Source organism: Cystoisospora suis (assembly GCF_002600585.1).
Source record: "Cystoisospora suis strain Wien I chromosome Unknown contig_441, whole genome shotgun sequence".
In the NCBI taxonomy this organism is placed as follows: domain Eukaryota; phylum Apicomplexa; class Conoidasida; order Eucoccidiorida; family Sarcocystidae; genus Cystoisospora; species Cystoisospora suis.
In genome coordinates this window covers 4,230-20,883 of record NW_027153242.1, presented here as the reverse complement: position 1 = coordinate 20,883, position 16,654 = coordinate 4,230, and the positions used below count along the sequence as shown (strand labels likewise).

General features: G+C 46.6%; 2 protein-coding genes across 2 annotated transcripts in view; one reads left to right on the top strand and one right to left on the bottom strand.

The window, feature by feature from the left end:
* Positions 1-7,883, bottom strand: part of CSUI_001117 (translocation protein sec62) — an 11,032-nt gene extending 3,149 nt beyond the window's left edge. The window contains exons 1-9 of the mRNA XM_068061323.1: positions 6,758-7,883; positions 6,129-6,206; positions 5,413-5,604; positions 4,585-4,621; positions 3,940-4,079; positions 3,281-3,361; positions 2,231-2,426; positions 1,462-1,569; positions 358-471 (exon numbers count right to left, since the gene is read on the bottom strand). Coding sequence (XP_067926696.1) covers positions 358-471; positions 1,462-1,569; positions 2,231-2,426; positions 3,281-3,361; positions 3,940-4,079; positions 4,585-4,621; positions 5,413-5,604; positions 6,129-6,206; positions 6,758-6,778 — 967 coding nt within the window. The 5' untranslated portion in view covers positions 6,779-7,883. The remainder of the gene's footprint in view (positions 1-357; positions 472-1,461; positions 1,570-2,230; positions 2,427-3,280; positions 3,362-3,939; positions 4,080-4,584; positions 4,622-5,412; positions 5,605-6,128; positions 6,207-6,757) is intronic.
* Positions 7,884-8,404: 521 nt separating this feature from the next.
* CSUI_001116 (vacuolar sorting protein 9 domain-containing protein) lies at positions 8,405-16,359 on the top strand. The gene has a single exon (XM_068061322.1). It carries the CDS (start codon positions 10,005-10,007, stop codon positions 15,249-15,251), a length of 5,247 nt encoding a protein of 1,748 aa, XP_067926695.1. The 5' UTR covers positions 8,405-10,004; the 3' UTR covers positions 15,252-16,359.
* Positions 16,360-16,654: the final 295 nt, after the last annotated feature.

Sequence of the window (16,654 nt, the reverse complement as noted above, 5' to 3'; positions counted from 1 at the left end):
TCAGAAAGCATACCAAAACTGACTGAGAAACCAACAGAAGTACAGGCTTTTTCTACCGACGTGGCTACGACTGTGTTTCTCTTAGCCTTCCCCCCCGTCCTTCGTCACAATGATAGCTTTCACTTTCCACAAGAGTTCCTGCACCCTTGAGATAACAACTTGCCTGTATCCTACACACCACCCATATCTCCGTGCTTCTACATGCCCGCTGTGAAGCAAAACCGGTTGATTGCGTCGAGACATTAACGACGTCATCAGCACACTTCTCTTAGAGTCAACGGGTAGACTCAACTGAAAGAAGACGAAAAGGGTCGATCTTCCTTCGACCAGATTGAAAGAACAGGTTGAACATCTTACCACTTTTAGGTTCAGACGGAGTAGCTTCTCCCTCTTCACCCTCAGGCACGCCTCCCTCCGGTGTCCCTTCTTGTTTATCCGTGATTGAAGCGTACTTTGAGTACCCTCCTGGGGCTGTGAAAAATGAATGAAAGAGAGAATAACAAGCAAGATCGACCTATCTATCGGACTGCGTTTCTCTCCCGCGGGTGTGAAAGAAGGAAAGAAAGACGCGACAGTCATGCATGATCAACCGAGGGGGATCTTCTTGAAAGGGAAGAACGAGAGAGAGGGAGCCTCTGTGTGAAAGAGGGACTATGGACGGGGATTATAGGTCTGGCGAAATCTATACAGCAAACTACACCCTACTTTTGATTGAAGAAAAAGTGAGAGAGTGATTTCTTTCGAACAAGGGAGATCTTGATGGAGACGAACTCAGAGAATGACAACCTTCACGTTGCACGCTCTGCCGCTGCATCGTAACACCACCGCATGCACCTACTATCCACTGGACAACCAGGGCGTACAAGCAGCTAGTAATACCTTCGCAAGCACACAAGCGTAGGCGCCCTGATGTAGGTAGAACTATATATATACATATAGGTGAAGATACGCATACTGTCTGATAGGAGAAGACTATCGAATCTTCTCGTGAAACGCAATACACACCCGACAATCCGAGAGAGAAAGGTGAAAAGGAGCACGGGGGAAAGCAGAAGCCACGCAATATACTATAGCTGATGAATGAGGAAACAACTCGTGAAACTTCCATGGGGAAAGCTCCTACTGACTAGATCACCCCATAAGTACGCGTTGCTACACCTCTACATATGTACATAGGGAATTAATATACAAAGGTCTTTACACATATCCCCAAGTGACAATAATATACTCCTTGACCTTTAACCACATCGTCATGTGTATACCCCTTCACCCTTATCCCAAGCCGACAGAACTTCTCTTTTCCTAATGCTTTCTTTCTCTCTCTTTCTGCCTCATTCCCTGATAAAGCAGAACAAAGAAGACTCTGGAGAGCGGTCGGCGAACGGTGATGCTGCCGCCCTGCTGGCTCCCTGCTGCGTGAGCGCCGTAAGAAGAGAGAAGAATCTTCGCTCCTAGACTTACGAGCTGCTAAACGCTGATGACCCCAGTCAAGGACGTCCAAGAAAGACTGCTTTGCAAAGTTGGCGACACTCGCCGGGGAATGAGTTTCGCTGAGCTTGTAGAGCGTCCCTGCAAAGAGATGAGTGAGAAGGAACGAAGAAGAAACAAATGGAAAGAAGAAGATGAGAGAGGCAGAGACAAATGAGAAAGTTGTAACAGATGAGAACGAGAGGTGAGCCTGCACCTATTCCTACTACGACTACCAGGAGAGACGAAAAGACAAAGAGAGGAGAGACAAGGAGCGAGACAAGCACACGAGAAAGATGGATAGATGCAGATATATGTACGGGTACGTAGTACCAATGAAAAGAAGTGGCTGAAGAAGTCGAAGTGAAGACTCTCGAAGCCGTGACGAGTCACTGAGCTCCTTCACTACAGCAGATTAACAAAGGCATGGTATGGAAACGAGGGGACATGCATTTGTTGCTCTACCGCCCCAGGAAAGAATCATGAGCTGAAAAGAGGAAAGAAACACCATGCTTTTTTATCTCAAGAACCGAGGCCCAATCGAGACAAAGAGCCACGCATGATGGGGAGAAACTGTCGTTATTCAAAGACAAAAGCGCGGGAAGGCATCTATGGAGAAAAGAAACTGACTGGATCGCTGCAGATCTGTTCACCAAAGAAACGGTCATACACCCTCTTCTTATTCTCCCTCTGTTGGGTCATTTGTGTCTATCCTTCTACAGTATACCTCGATATGAAGAGAAGAAGAGCTCGAGGTCCTTACCCGCTGTAAGAATCGCACAGAAGATACGCGCAGCGAACATAGCCCAGTCATCATCACTACGAGCCGCTTCAAGCCACGGCTGGAAGCTCTCGACAAATCCTGCATCTTCATTGAAGAGATTAGGAAGGAACCAAACTTGAAACCCGAAGAACCAGAAGAACACGTAGATGATGAGTCGGACGAAAACCATGACTAGCTGAACGGAGAGAAGGCAAAAGGAGAAACAGCACACGATAGAAAGGTTCTTATGCTGAAGAGAGACGAGACGAGAGAGAAAGAGACACATACCACATGACTGACATGTTATGTTGAAGAGAGCCCGTCCTTCTCCCTCCTTCTATGAAAGACAAGAGAATAGTGTAACGTCGCTATGATGTTTCAAGGTGCATGCATGTCGGGCCTATATGTGAGGAAATACACACATCGGCCTAGTAGTACTTTAGAACGGACGATGTATACCTAGATCGACCTATCTATCTGCCACTTGCATATGGACACCCATACACCGGTCTCTTGTATACCAACGGAAAGAGATAAGAGATCAAGCATGTCGTTTCTTTTTAGTTACCTGTACAAAGATCTCTTTGTTTCAAGACCTACGCGGACCCCCACTCGAGTACCTACGATGAGGAGACCTGATTAAGCCATACACGCTACTGTATCTGTCTATCCATTCATCTATCTATGCAGAAACGGTTCGGTACGGTCGGTACTACGGTTCAGGACTCTCCCCAGGTCGACTCACACGTAACTCTTCTTTTGAAGTCTACGCCGCTATTCAAGCCAGCTGTATGTTTGATACAAGCCTCGCTGGATACGTCGCCAGTATATCTTGTGTAGAGAGACTTAGAATACGCCGATATCACCTCTCATCTCATCAAAGAGAACCGGGGGGAAGTCCTCATGCACGTCAAGCATGCAATTCAGATGTAGTAGGATTCTTTCCTCTCCCTCCGAGACAAAGGATCGTTCGAGTGTCATTAGTAACACCAACGACTGAGATAAGAAGAGTGAGATAAGCTTCTTCTCAAAAAGGAAAGAGGAGCTTACAATGAGGGTTAGGAAAACAACGGAGAGATACCAGACTGCCACCTTGAGTTTCAATGGCCAGGCCGGGAACATGCAAACGCACTGTATAGACACAAAGAAGAGAAGGGACAAAAACACAAAGAGGAACACAGAGCGAGAGACAGGTGAACCGGCGGAGAAGTAGAAGGATAATTCTACTGTAAGTGTCGTCATATCTAGCCAATACTTGGAAAATATGAATACGATCGCAGCTAGTAATTGCACATGGACGGGAAAAAAAGAAATATACCAACACAGAGTCAAGAAACAGACAATAATGAGAAGAACTCTACATCAGCACATAGACACAAGAGATGCTGAACGAATGTATACACCATAACTGGCTTTTCTCTTCTCTATGGCGGGCCTCCCAATCTTAGCAGAGAGAGGATCTATTGGCCTAGTGCTACATGAGGGCGTTCTTGATCCTAAGAAGAGACGAAAAGAAACCACTGGAGAAAGTTAACTGGAGAAGAAATCCGACACGGCTACTTGATGTCTTGAGCAACTATGCATATAGATACGCTTTCTCTCGATGTATCTATTCATCTGGGTCCAATGTCCATCCATTGTATACACATCTGTGCATACACATGTATGTAGGTCTACTCGCGTACGTGTGTACGTACACCTATACATACCAGGACAGCTGCAATAATGCAGAAGAGAATGAAATGTTGCCAGGATTTCGAACCCTCATAGACAACGACATAGAACGCCTGAGAATCGAAGGTTTGCTTAGGAGTCATTCCCAAACGCTTCGGCCATTTGGGTCGCTTGTCTGTAAAAGAAACACACAGCCTATCAGATGATAGAGGAATCGTGTAAAAGTAACATCTCTCGATGAGGCAAGTCACCGTTCGTGATACACAACCCGGTACATCCCGTCTCGACAAAGAAATACAGAAAGATGCCATGTAACGGCAAGCACATGAAAAGAAACAGCACGTACAAGAAGTTTGAGATGTTATGAGACGGAAGGCAAGAAAGGATCGAGGAAGTAGCCAGATATGTATAGAGCACGCACTACGACATAATGAAAATAGAGTGCTTAGCAATCACATAATGGAGAAAGTTATCAGAGGAAGTCCCATAACCGTCTAAATCTTTATCTTGTACCTTTCAAAAAGAAACACTACATCTTCAGTAAGATAACTATACCGGGACAAACTCCTATACAAGGTGTTGATGTCTCTCTACTGAGGAAAGCACGGTAACGGAAACCTCATATCCATCTATTCGCTTGGTGTTTGAGACTGCCCTCTTTGATGGCACCCGTCACTTACATCGGCCTTCATCATCTTGTTCGATAACTCCGTCGATCTGAGAAGAGAAGAAAAACAGTCAGTCCCAGCACCTCTCACATACATCAGCCAGGCTAAACCCCGATTGAGTCACAGGCAAGGCTGAAACACGAGAGGGGAAAGGAATGAAATCATCATGCGGCTTTGGAGGTGTCTTAGCTGATCTAGGTACAAAGATATAGACACCTACATGGGTTCTTTAGAGATGTATAGATGCATTTGTATGTCTCTACGTGAATCCTTGACAGCCCCCGGAGCGAGTGAGGAAGTGCAACAGCATCACCTAGAACACCATCCTGCTACTATTCATTTATCATGCCAAACTTGCTAGTCAACAGTCAGCTGTATACATATATATATACATATATCCGTATATACGTATAACGGATGAGCAGTTAGAGGAATACATATAGATTTAGGTCCGTGTGATAGCATATCAACGAAGAAAACAAGGACGTAGTCGGTTCAAGTCACGAACACTACGTTTGATTCACATATACATATATATATATATATAGGTATATGTACATATAGGTGTATATCTGTATACATATCTGCATAGGCGTATGCACATATACATGCATATATGTACACATATAGGTACCCCCGACCTCATGGTGAATTTTTTTTTATCCGAAACAAAGAACCTACAACACCATGGCTCGCTGCAACACGAAACCATCATGTGCTCAGATGACTGCATGCAGACTTCCTATCTGCGTATTCTTCCTTTCTCTACTGATACTGACATCTCCATCTCCTTCTCTTTATGAACGCAGAAGAAAGTCCTTGCGAAACTCGGAGACTTACTGGTTTGTATTGAGCTCTATACATAAATCCATAACGGATAAGTTTATTACAGAAATCCGTGACGTCCGTAGGAGTTTCAAGTGGCTGTCCATCCAATGCGTCAGGGAACTTCTTCACAAGCATCTCTCGGTTGTCCATCATCCAATTGAAGAGATCTTCACCGCGGCAGTAGAACACTGCACGCTTCCCTACCTAGGAAAGAACAGAGATTGCCGAGCTGGCGGGTAGAGTGATTCACGAGAGATATCCGGAGATTGTCTTACGCTGTTGGAGAAAGAAAGGATGTCTTCTGTATACAACGATCAGTTCCAATTTAACACGTATGACCCCAGAAGGCAGCAGTGCGAAAGTACGTATATAAGGCAAGAAATCTATACACATGTTTATAGATATATGCAGGCTAATATACGAGATAAGATCCAGAAGAGTAATAGACTAGGTAGTTAGGAAACGAATCTATGTGACCGCTGTACAGACGATAGAAAAACATAGTCAGCTGAAGGCATGAAAGCTGTCTGCTAGAGATGAGATGATAGAGTCTTTAGGGTCTAGGGGGGGTGAAAAAGAACTAGCCTGCTGAAAGATGATCACACTCCACCCCAGGAACGTGTGCACGGTGGACATGCCTTCTCCCAGTTGGGATGTACATACACCCCACACATTGGTAGACTCATTTTCACACAACGAGCGAACCACTGCTGGGAGACGACACTTACCTCAGCCGCTGTCTTGAATCTTATAGTGCAGTTCAGGATAAGATCCATTACGCGAGCTAAAGGCTCGTTCCAGTGTTGCTATAAAGAAAGAGACAAGGGCCAAGTATGAAAAAACACACTCTCGAAGCTTACAGAGGGAGTGAGATCTCATGAACTCTCAGTGTCTTCTGTCGCATGTAACTAAGAATCGAAGCTCAACACGTCATGCATCTACGCGTCCTCCCTTGCTCCCCTTCTCTCCTTCCTTTGCCTCGAAGACCTCAGTGAAACGCTCGGAGAGAAGGAATGGATCGGGGGCGCATGCAATAGATCATGAAAAGCCGAAGGGTCGACTTGAGTTTCCTTAGTATCCAAACCTCTCACTGTATCAGCGCAAGTCACCTCTACATCAAAAGGATTCATATAAGGCGGGCAAATGTCTATGCCTAGGTGCCGTCACACAGGTGAGCATAGAGTTATGCAGTTGAAATTGAAGAATCCCGAGGCTCTAGAACCTGGGCGTCATCTATAAGGGTAAGAAAGATCTCCCCTCACATAAAGAAGCTCACAGCCATCGTTTGCGACAAGCTGTATGATGAAGAGAATGTACACGGAAAGACAAGAGACAACACAAAGGCAGGGGCGCTCACTTGGGGAGCCGGACTTCTCATGGTGGTTGGAGAGTCTTAGAGAGAAGGAAGAAGGGCGGAAAGAACTAGATCTTGTACAGATCTTTCTCCTCTTGAACTGGGTGAGAACCACCTCTCCTACACTCCTCCCTTGCTAAAAAAAAAAAAAAACGGACGACCTATTTCCCCCGTGCTTTCCCTCAATGGAGATCTTCGCTTGCTGTCAGTCGCGTCGGTTGCACCCGCGTGCGAAGAGCGAAACGCAACAGATTTGTCTTGCCCTTAAGTCACAGTTGAAGAAAAGAAAGATTCAGCACAGTCAAGCAATCTCTATTATTTGAATCAGAGCAAGATACTTAGGAGGAGAATCACGGAAGTGACCTTTCGTGCCAACGCGGAGGAGGCACCACATTCAACTCGACTCCGGGGCAGGAGGTAGCAGAAGCAGACTACGAGGGAGTTCTACGACAGAAACACCTAGACTGTTCTTCTGTTGGGAGTGTAGAAACAAGGCGGAGAGAAAAAGAGCACGAAAGGGCGAGGCAAACATGTATCCGGGAAGATGTGGCCTTGTTTCTGAACAAGAAGGGCGATGAAACAGAATTACATGGCTGCTCTACCCGAAAGCTCGGATGAATAGCGCTCAATGGTGTACATGGTGAGTTCAAAACGAGCGAGAGGCAGAAAACCAGGAAGTTGCAGAGGTGGAGAGATAGAATGGACAGACACAAGATTTCTGAGAGGACGAACTTGTGACAGTCTGCTAACAGGGACCGCTCAGCAACAAGATGTCGGACGCATGCGGAGACAGCAGACGGCACAGGGCCAAGACAAGAGAAAGTTGCTTCTCAGGAGGAGACTGGCTCTTTAAAAAAGAAAAAGACAAGACAACACGGCCGACGGAAAGAAAAAAAGACCAGAATCGCAGCACGGGCAAAAAGGGAAGGGCGGACCGTACGCGTCCTTACAGAAAGTGCAGTTTGGGGAAGAAAAGCAAAAGCAATCAAGGAAAGGACAAGCTGACGCTTGCTAGGAGCGGACACAGAAAAGAGCAACCAAGTAACGAGCGAATGGAGTAAGCAGCCGGCTTTTTGAGGAAAAGAAGACGAACAGGAAGGATCAGTCGGGGAATGGAAGTACTCGAAGTACCCGTCGCATGTGACGACCGAATGTAAGAAGTACATGCGCTTTACGGCGCGAGATCCTTGCGGCATCAGGCGGCGTGTGGGTCGGGTATTCCTCACAAGAAGAAACCCTTGTAGACAACTCCTGAAAAAACGAGGTCGTATTGCTTTGTGAGCGATACACAGAATTCCAAAAGCGATTCTCTTTCTCTCCTCTACAGAGCGTCAGCCTTGTCGGAGAGACCTTAGTCAGCTGTCACCGGAGAGAGTAGATAGTTCACGATGGTTTGAAAAAGGGGGATTGTGGAGCGGGTCATCGTCGCTTCTACGGTAAATGTAGTAACTGACCCTGGTACATAAACCCATCCAATATGGAGCTCGTGACCCTCTGTTTTTCAGTGACGTCCAGAGAGGGAGCAGGGAGTACATCTCTAAGTGTCACGCCGCGGCCGTCACGCGGGTAAGGACCTGTTCCTTCCTTCGATCCGCTGTCTACGCAAGATGAACGGAGTGTGTTGCAACTAACTGTGAAAGGACAATAACTGTTATGTTACACAGAAGAGGGAAGGCAGTGAGGTACTATGAGAAAAGACGGTATACCAGGTAGCAACTAACTACTGCCCAGCAGCAAGATTCCTTTCTCCGCTAACCAGGCAGGCCTTGTCGAGTCAACAGATGCGTTTAAGCCCTTCCTTTGTCTCTCGGAGAAGAGATTCGCTGAAGAGCTCCGCAATGCTCTCGATCTATCAGTTAGCTGCTTGGCCGTACAATTCATACTTCAAGTTGATGCCTCATTGAAACCGATCGTTTCGCCGGAAACAGTCTTGATGTCTTTCACTCGGAGGGCGGCTTCGTTGTTCTCTCTTGCTTCTGCCTTCTGTTCTCCACTTTTCTTCGACGGGCCCCTTTCCACTGAATTGCGTCTCGTGTACTTTTACGGCTAAGTCTTGCTTCTAAATTCGACCTCGACAACTCAGGAGAACGACATGCGGAAGACAATAAAGGTCACTTCGCTATTTCTGTCGTTTCAGGAGAGAGCCCCTCGGAGGACGGATTGATTGACTTTTGAAAGCATGTCAGTCAGTTCACTTCTCTGGGGTCCTCATTTTTTTTTCTCTTTGCTTCCCTCAATTTCTTTCCTTGTTACAATCTTGAATTGGGTGTTAATTTCTTTCTCCCACTTGACCACTTGAGTCTGTCACCGTTGTACTGCCGTCGCGCCTTCCCCTTTTGTCCGTCTTTTCAGACGGCATTTCTTGCCTTGTCTCGTTTTCTTTTCTAGTCCTCTGGCATTGAAATAATCTTTTCTGTCTACCCTTCCGTCTCCTCGTTCTTCCTCCTTTTCATGTCTCCCCGAGCAGGATACTGCTGAAATCCACTTCCGAGTCAGCGGCGTCAAAGGAGAGCATCGTCTCGATCTCGCCTTGTCATTTCTGTCGCTCCTCCCTTCATAACTTCTCGCGAGTTTCCTCTTGGTCGTCCTTTCTTGTGATGTATTCTTGAGGTTTTCGTCTTCGGATCCTATCATCCTCATTAGTCGCTCACGTCTTTTTTTTCCGTTCCCGTCAGAGAACGCCTGAACTTCTCCTCGTACTTTTCTGACACAACGAGAGCAGGCTTCTTACGTGGGTCGAGTCTGCTTTGTCTTCTTCGGCGGAAGGGGAAAGGAACACGCATGTCTCCAGGACCCCGATAACTCTTCCTCTTTTGTCGTGGGATTTCAGTTGCTTCCATCTCTCTCTAGATTTTTTGTGTTAAACTGGTGTTCTTTCTTTCTTTCGAGTTTCTCTTGTCCGAGGGCGATCACGAGTCCTTTTCCGAGTGAGTCGAGGAGACACCCGTCGCATCGATCATTGGAGGTTTTTCTGCTTGTTCTTTTCGAGAAAGAGATCTTCTTCTTTCATCCATCTATGTCGGTCAGAGGTCGGCCGCCCCCTCGATCCTTTTTCTCCGCTCCACGCAGCGGTTCTTGATAGTGCAGGACAGTCGCAAGGGCTAAAGCGACACCGTTGTATCAAGCAATCTCCCGCGTGGGTCATATCTCGCACTCTGGACGACTTGTGTTGTGTTGTTTTCACCGGAAAAGATATCTGTGGTCATGACAAGGTAGAAGGGAACTAGGGCCGCATAGCCAAAGTGCAGAAATGATGGATTTGCGTCCGGAACATCATCATGCTGTAGAGGAGGGGGAACTGGAGAGTCACGAGAGACAGGAGAGGGAAAGGATGGTCGAAAAGAGAGGACAAGAGTCGAGTTTAAACTCTTCTACGCCTTCCTTCTCCTCCTCCTCCTCTTCAGAAACTGTTCTTTCATCTTCAAACGAGTTTTCTTCTTCTTCTCATCCGTGGAATTTCGAAGGTCCTCCTGAACCTCCTCGGGTCTCACCCACTCTTTCTCCTCTAGATCCACATACCTCGGGAGCGCGTGGAAAAAGAGGCGAGGATGAAGGGATACTTGTCGATTCTTGTTGTGCTTCTCAACTCGTCGTTCTCCGTGACCGTAGTGAAAGTGATGAAAGGGAGGAGGAGGCAGAGGTGATACCGCAACAAGCCTCGTCAGGTACAAGGGGGGGGGAACGTGTAGACGATGATCTTGCAGGCAAAGAAGACTCCGACAATACAACGTCCTGTTGGACAAGAACGGGAGGAGATTTCCAAGGACCCGATGGACGCACTTCATCAGGAAGAGATGAAGATGCCTTCTCTCCTTGGATAGAAGCGTCATCTTCGTCAGCATCTTCTGATACTCGCGTCGACACTCGGTCATCTAGTCCTATCTTCTCAGGAAACACTTTACATGCGCTTAAAAAGTCAGGAGCGTCATCACCCCCGATGAGTCATAGTGACGATAATCCTCACGATAGAATGACCCATGGGTCATGTAGAGATACTTCTCCCTTCGCCATCCTCACAACGTCGTCTTGTTCACAGAACCATGGTCATTCGCTTCTTCATACCCCCCCACGTCAAACAGCATTACCTTTGTTTCCATCAGATCACCACCCTCCATCAGATGATTTGTCTCCTCGAGTTCTTTCTTCTTCATCATCTTCTGAAAAAGACCATCTGAAACAGATAGACAGCTCACTGGCTTCTTCAAAATCCTCACCTCAATCGTCGCGGAAACCTTCACGTGAATCGGCCGGTAACCTTGATTTCTGTCCTTCCTCTTCTTCCGTGGAAGATCTTGGGGCCGTTCGTCGGACGTCTGGAACGTCTGATCATAAGCTCAACCTTTCCGCTTCTTCCTTATCTCAACCATCTTCTTCTTATGGTAGAAATGGCCGACCTTCTACTCCGGCGACAAACTCTATGTCGGCGTTGCTTACTCTTCCTGTGTCACCGTCTACGTTGTTTTGTGATGAAGCCTCGTCGTCTTCAGCAGTATGTGAGACGAACAATAATAGCAGTAGAGATAAGAGAATGACTAGCATAGGCCGGAAGGGAGATGATGGAGAAGCGCTACCTAGCACTTACACAATGATCTCTTCGCCAGGGGGGAAATCATCTGGTGTATCACTGGGGTTGTCTGTAAGAGGGGAAGAAGAAGATGAAAGAGAAGGTGAAAGAAGAAGAAGAAGCTCGATTCAGGCAGAACAAATGGAGAGTCATGACAGACGAGGGGATGGAAAAGAAGACAGCGCAGTAGTGAATCACACAGATCACTTCAACAATGGAAGTCTCAGCTCGTCAGCAGATGAGCCTGGATGTGTCTCATTGTCGGGTGAAGGAGGCCCGATTTCTGATGCTTTGATATCGGCAGCGGGAGATATAAAGGGGGTAGGAGTTGTACGAAACAAAGAAATAGACGGAGCAGATGGTGAGGAAGACTGGAAGAGATTTTCATCTCATTCGGGTCGCGAAGGAAAGAACGACACGTTGAATGATCCCCCGGTGACTCTTGGTCACAAGAAGATAGAGAAAGACACGTATGAGAATGATCATCTAAGAACGAAGAGTGTTGATGGTAGAGAAGGCCATATCATACAGCCTTTGGCATCGGCTTTTTCACCCCCCCGTCTCAGGAAGGGGGGAGGAGGAGAAGAAGAGGAAGAGGAAGAAGAAGAAGTGTTAGGTGGAGCAAATGAACTTTCTTCTCATTCCAGTGAAATCAAAGAGAATGAAGATCCTACGGATGATGTTCATGGCATACAAGAGGAAGAAGAAGAGGAATTTTCTGAACGTCTTGAAGCGACTGATGGAGGTCCCTTGAAAGGTAAGGATGGAGGACAAGGTTCATCATGTCATGGCAATCGTCAACAATCTCGTCATGAGTCTTCTACGATCTCTCTCGCGGATACCGCGTCAACAACGCACATCGGAGGAGGTGTAGATACACTCAAAGATGGGGAGAGGAGCGAAGATGCCCTCTCGTCTTCTTCACTGGCTTCTTCGACAAGGAAAGAAGAAACAGGTGAAGGGAGTGATGGCGGTGGTATGAATAAGAAGCACACAAGTCTTATTCTTTCGTCTCCCTCGGCTGCGTCGACATCTTTAGATAGAGCAAGACGGAGGCTCGAACTTGTAAATGACGCAGAAGCCCAGAAGATGCTGTCAACATTAATGCATCCTGATGATCAGGAGGGGCGTCGTTTCCTTCAACAAGTTCGAGAGGAGAACACGGTTAGGGGGCATACCAGTCAGTCGGGGATTAGAGGAGATAGAAGTGGTGAAGAAGAAGGGTCACAAGGAAGCGGATCTGGTCGACCACCTCATATGAATCGAGAGAGAGGAGCAGATTTTCATGATCCCTCTTCCCGAGGTGCCTCAGCATCATCAGGCAGTACTAGTGGCTTAAGTCTAGGCGGGTGGTCCTGGAGGGGAAGTGGAACCAAAGGAGCAATGGGGGGAGGCGTATCTCACCAGCATCCACAGCAAGGAGGAGGAGGTGTCGATAGTCAAACTAATGCAGCAGCAGGAGGGGGGGGTACCGCTAGTCGTCTTTTTCGTGCATTTAACTTTGGAATACCAGGGTTTCGAGGAGGCTCAAATAATCATACGAATACAGCGGGGAATCATCCTGAAGGGAAGGTTTCCTCCTCCTCTTCGTCTCCAAGAACAGAAGGGGGAAAGTCTGAATCTACAGATCACATGACAGGAACAGACGGATGGATAGGGGCAGAAGGAATGAATGGAAGTCACAGTGGACTCTCGTCCCTCACGACCACCACTCCAGGAGGAGCGGCGGGGGGTCCTACAGAGTTTGAAAGGCTACTAGAAGCTCAGCATCAACAGGAATCTGAAGAGAAGAGTGTAGGAGGCACATGTGATACTGGCGAAGGAGGAGGAGCGACTGTAGTCGGGGGGTTACAAGGTGGTGGTGCTATGAATACGACTTTAGGTAGTAGTCATAGTAGTGGTAGTAGTGCGATCGGCTATGGAACAACAAGAGCATCACCATCATCGTCTAGCATGCCTTCGTCAAGCCTTGATGGATCGGTACCTGGGGGAAATGCATCAGAGGGTCAAGGGGTAGGAGAAAGAGAAAGGCATATGTCAACATCAGCGACAACTACTGCTACTACGACTGGTCCCTCCTCTTCAATAGGATCTTCTTCCTCGTCTACCTCTTCAACAGATCCAGGTGTGAGATCGTCAACAAGCAGTGACCTTTCTGATACCTCATCTTCTTTTTCTTCATCTTATCCACGTCCATCTCCTCCTCCTTCTCTTTCTCATACAGCAGCATCTCCACTGACAACGACCCCCGCTACTACCCTACATCCTCCATTGCCCTTGAGTCATAGTAATAAGAATCTCTCACAAGACCATTATACAGCAGTTTCTTCGAGTCCGGCAAATCACTTAACAACGCCATCCTCCACTGGTCACCCTCAACAAGCTATGACGAATGGAGCGGGGGGAGGAGGAGGAGGTTCTACGGCAGTGATGAAACCTCGTACTCCTTATAATGTCTTCCTAGATCGTTTAAAACATCCATCATGTGCATTAGTCGTTGCCTCAGTCAAAAGATTTGTGGAGACATTTCCTCCTTCTCTTACACGGGAACAAGCTGCGCGTCGTATCCATCCATTTCTATCTCAGACCCAAGCTAGTCTTTTGAAAGCAGAAGTCTTCGCGAATTTCGCTCGCACAGAAACAGATCAGCAGCAAGTCATGGAAGGACTAGAACGTTTTGTATTACAGAAATTGCATGGCGTTTTGTTCAGAGATACACCTGAAGATATGAAAGAGAATGCTTATCTACGAAGGAAGATCTTCTGTCTATCCTCGTGGGTTGAGCTTCATCATTTAGAGATTCCAGATCTTCCCAATATCTCAGCTCTTTCCTTAGGAGCTCGGGAAATCAAAAGATTAGATAAGATGAAATGTCCCCGAGATAAACTTGTTCTTATCTTGAACTGTTGTCGTGTCATTATAGCTGTTTTAGATGCAGCTAGAAAGGCGTCTGGATGTGATACTCCACCAGCTGCGGATGATCTTCTTCCCTTATTAATCTATACTCTATTGCAAGCTCGACCTCATTCCTTACATTCTCATATTCAGTTTATCTCATACTTTCGGCACCCTTCACGTCTTGTAAGTGAAGAAGCGTATTTCTTCACACACTTCTGTTCCGCTGTCGAATTTGTCAAAGTCGTAGGGGTCCAACCTGGTGTCGCGTTAAATGGTGTGAGCCCTGAGGAATTTGAAGCTCGCATGCAAGTCGCTGAAGAAGAATATCAACGTTTTCTCACCTCACAGGCAGCAGAACATGAGGAAGATATCGGCTCAAGAAAGGAAGTCCAAGATCTTCAACATCTCCAGAAGAATAACCACCACTCGTCAAGGGGGGATGTAAATGATTCCTCGTCTACAGGTGGTCCCGTTCGTAGTCATCATAGTACCGTTATAACAGAGGCTGCCTTTTCGTCATCCTCCACGACAACAAAGATTTCAAATAGATCTTCTTCACATGCCAGTCCAATGAAACCCACCTCAAAAATCCCCCAGGCGCCGGTTGCAGGAGCTCCTGCTGCCTTAGCTGCCGCGGCCTCTGCTTTATCTACTCTCGAGCATCTTTCCGTGTCTAGCAGTAATAGTAGTAGTAGTACTAGCCATAATGATATGAGTGTTCATGCTAATAGTAGTACTAGTCATAATACAAACCCTTTACATATTATAGAAAAGAAGGCTATGAGTGAGGGGCTAGGTCATCATAAAGGGGGAGGAGGGAAAGATTTCGTGGTGTATAGACGGCAAGGCATTGAGTGTTTTTTGAAGGAACTGTCAAATATGCCCAGAACGTTTGAAAACGTTCGATCGATAGATGATCTACGTATAAAAGATCTACATGCCCTATTACAAGAGTATCAGCAAATGTCGATGATCTTGTCTCAGGTCACGAACTATCTAGGAACAGAGCATTTGAACGTGCCTCATAGAAAGTAGGAATCTCCTTTTCTCCGTTCTGTTGTAACATGGTCGGACTGTGTTCAAAAGGGTTCCACTGCAGTAGACATGGTGCATGGGTGGATGATGACTATAATGTAGAGGGAGAAGAACGGGGAACTTTTTCTGTATATCTCTCGTCAATACCGAAGTAGATGATTCCGATGAGGTTCTATCTATTGTCGCTTTTTCTCCATTGCTCTGATCCCTCTTACATTATCAGCTGGCCGTCTGTCTGTCTTCGGGTCATGTGTATTCTTCCTTTTTCGTCTGTCGCCCGGGGTTGGATGTATGTCATCTTATATCAGTCTATCGGTCTATCTATATCTGTCTCTCTGTTCTTCGTCTCACTCTGAATATGGTAGAAGGATAAAAGGTGAATAACGCACGTGTCACGAGAGAGAGAGACAGAGGGAGGCAAAGAAGGGGAATCTCCGGTTCTAATCAGTGGAGTGTGAGTGGATGGACAGTAGACATACAGACAAGTCGACAGAAAAAACAACCATAAAACAGGAAGGAGAGGTCTCACATGCTCGCAGAGGAGGGAGGACTAACAAAGACGCGGGGGGGGAGTGTCTATACGTGTGTCGGAATCAGAGAACGGAGTGTGCGATGGAACAGAAGAAGCTTTTTTTTCTCCGACCTTTGTATCTTTCACTGTCTACCTTTAACCAATAACTGAGACGGTGCAGAACGCCTGGGGTGTGTACACTGAGGCTGGGGCAGCTCATCATACGTGCAGTGGTAGAGTAGACGTCGATCTGTTTCCGGCAGCGGTGTTTTCGCTTTCCCTTCTTCTTGATCGTGTTTTCTCTCTCGCCCGAGGGACTTCGGAAAGAGACAGCCATCTGCATTTACAGATACATGAAAGGGCTATGTAGATAATATGGAGGCAGGAGTGACGCACACCTGTGAAATACAACACATGAATGACTGGTTATCAACTGTCCCTGTGTAGAAGTTCGCCAGCGTGAGCTTGATCGTGTATATTCTCCTCTGTACACATAGAGAGTATCTGAGCGAGGCATTCAGAAAGAGCGTTGACTTCTCAGTTCGAGTAGGCAGCACCTCGGTAGCATATCAAGATATTCATATCTTTCTGTCTATCTATCTATATATCTATATGGATATATATAGATAAATGTACTTATGAGTTGTGTATATATATATATATACATACATACGTTGCACAGCTGTTGAGTATATCCAATGTGTCTATAGATTGACGAGGGAATACTACGTCCTTCACCCCATGTGTGAAGACAAGGTGTACGATGAATCGATTCCGTAAGAACTCAAACCGAAGTATGTGGAGACTACAGCGAGAGAGTTTATTCATTAGTTGTGGTTCGTTTTCTATGCAAAGACAGAATCCAGGTAGGTGGTAAGGATGCGTCGTCCTT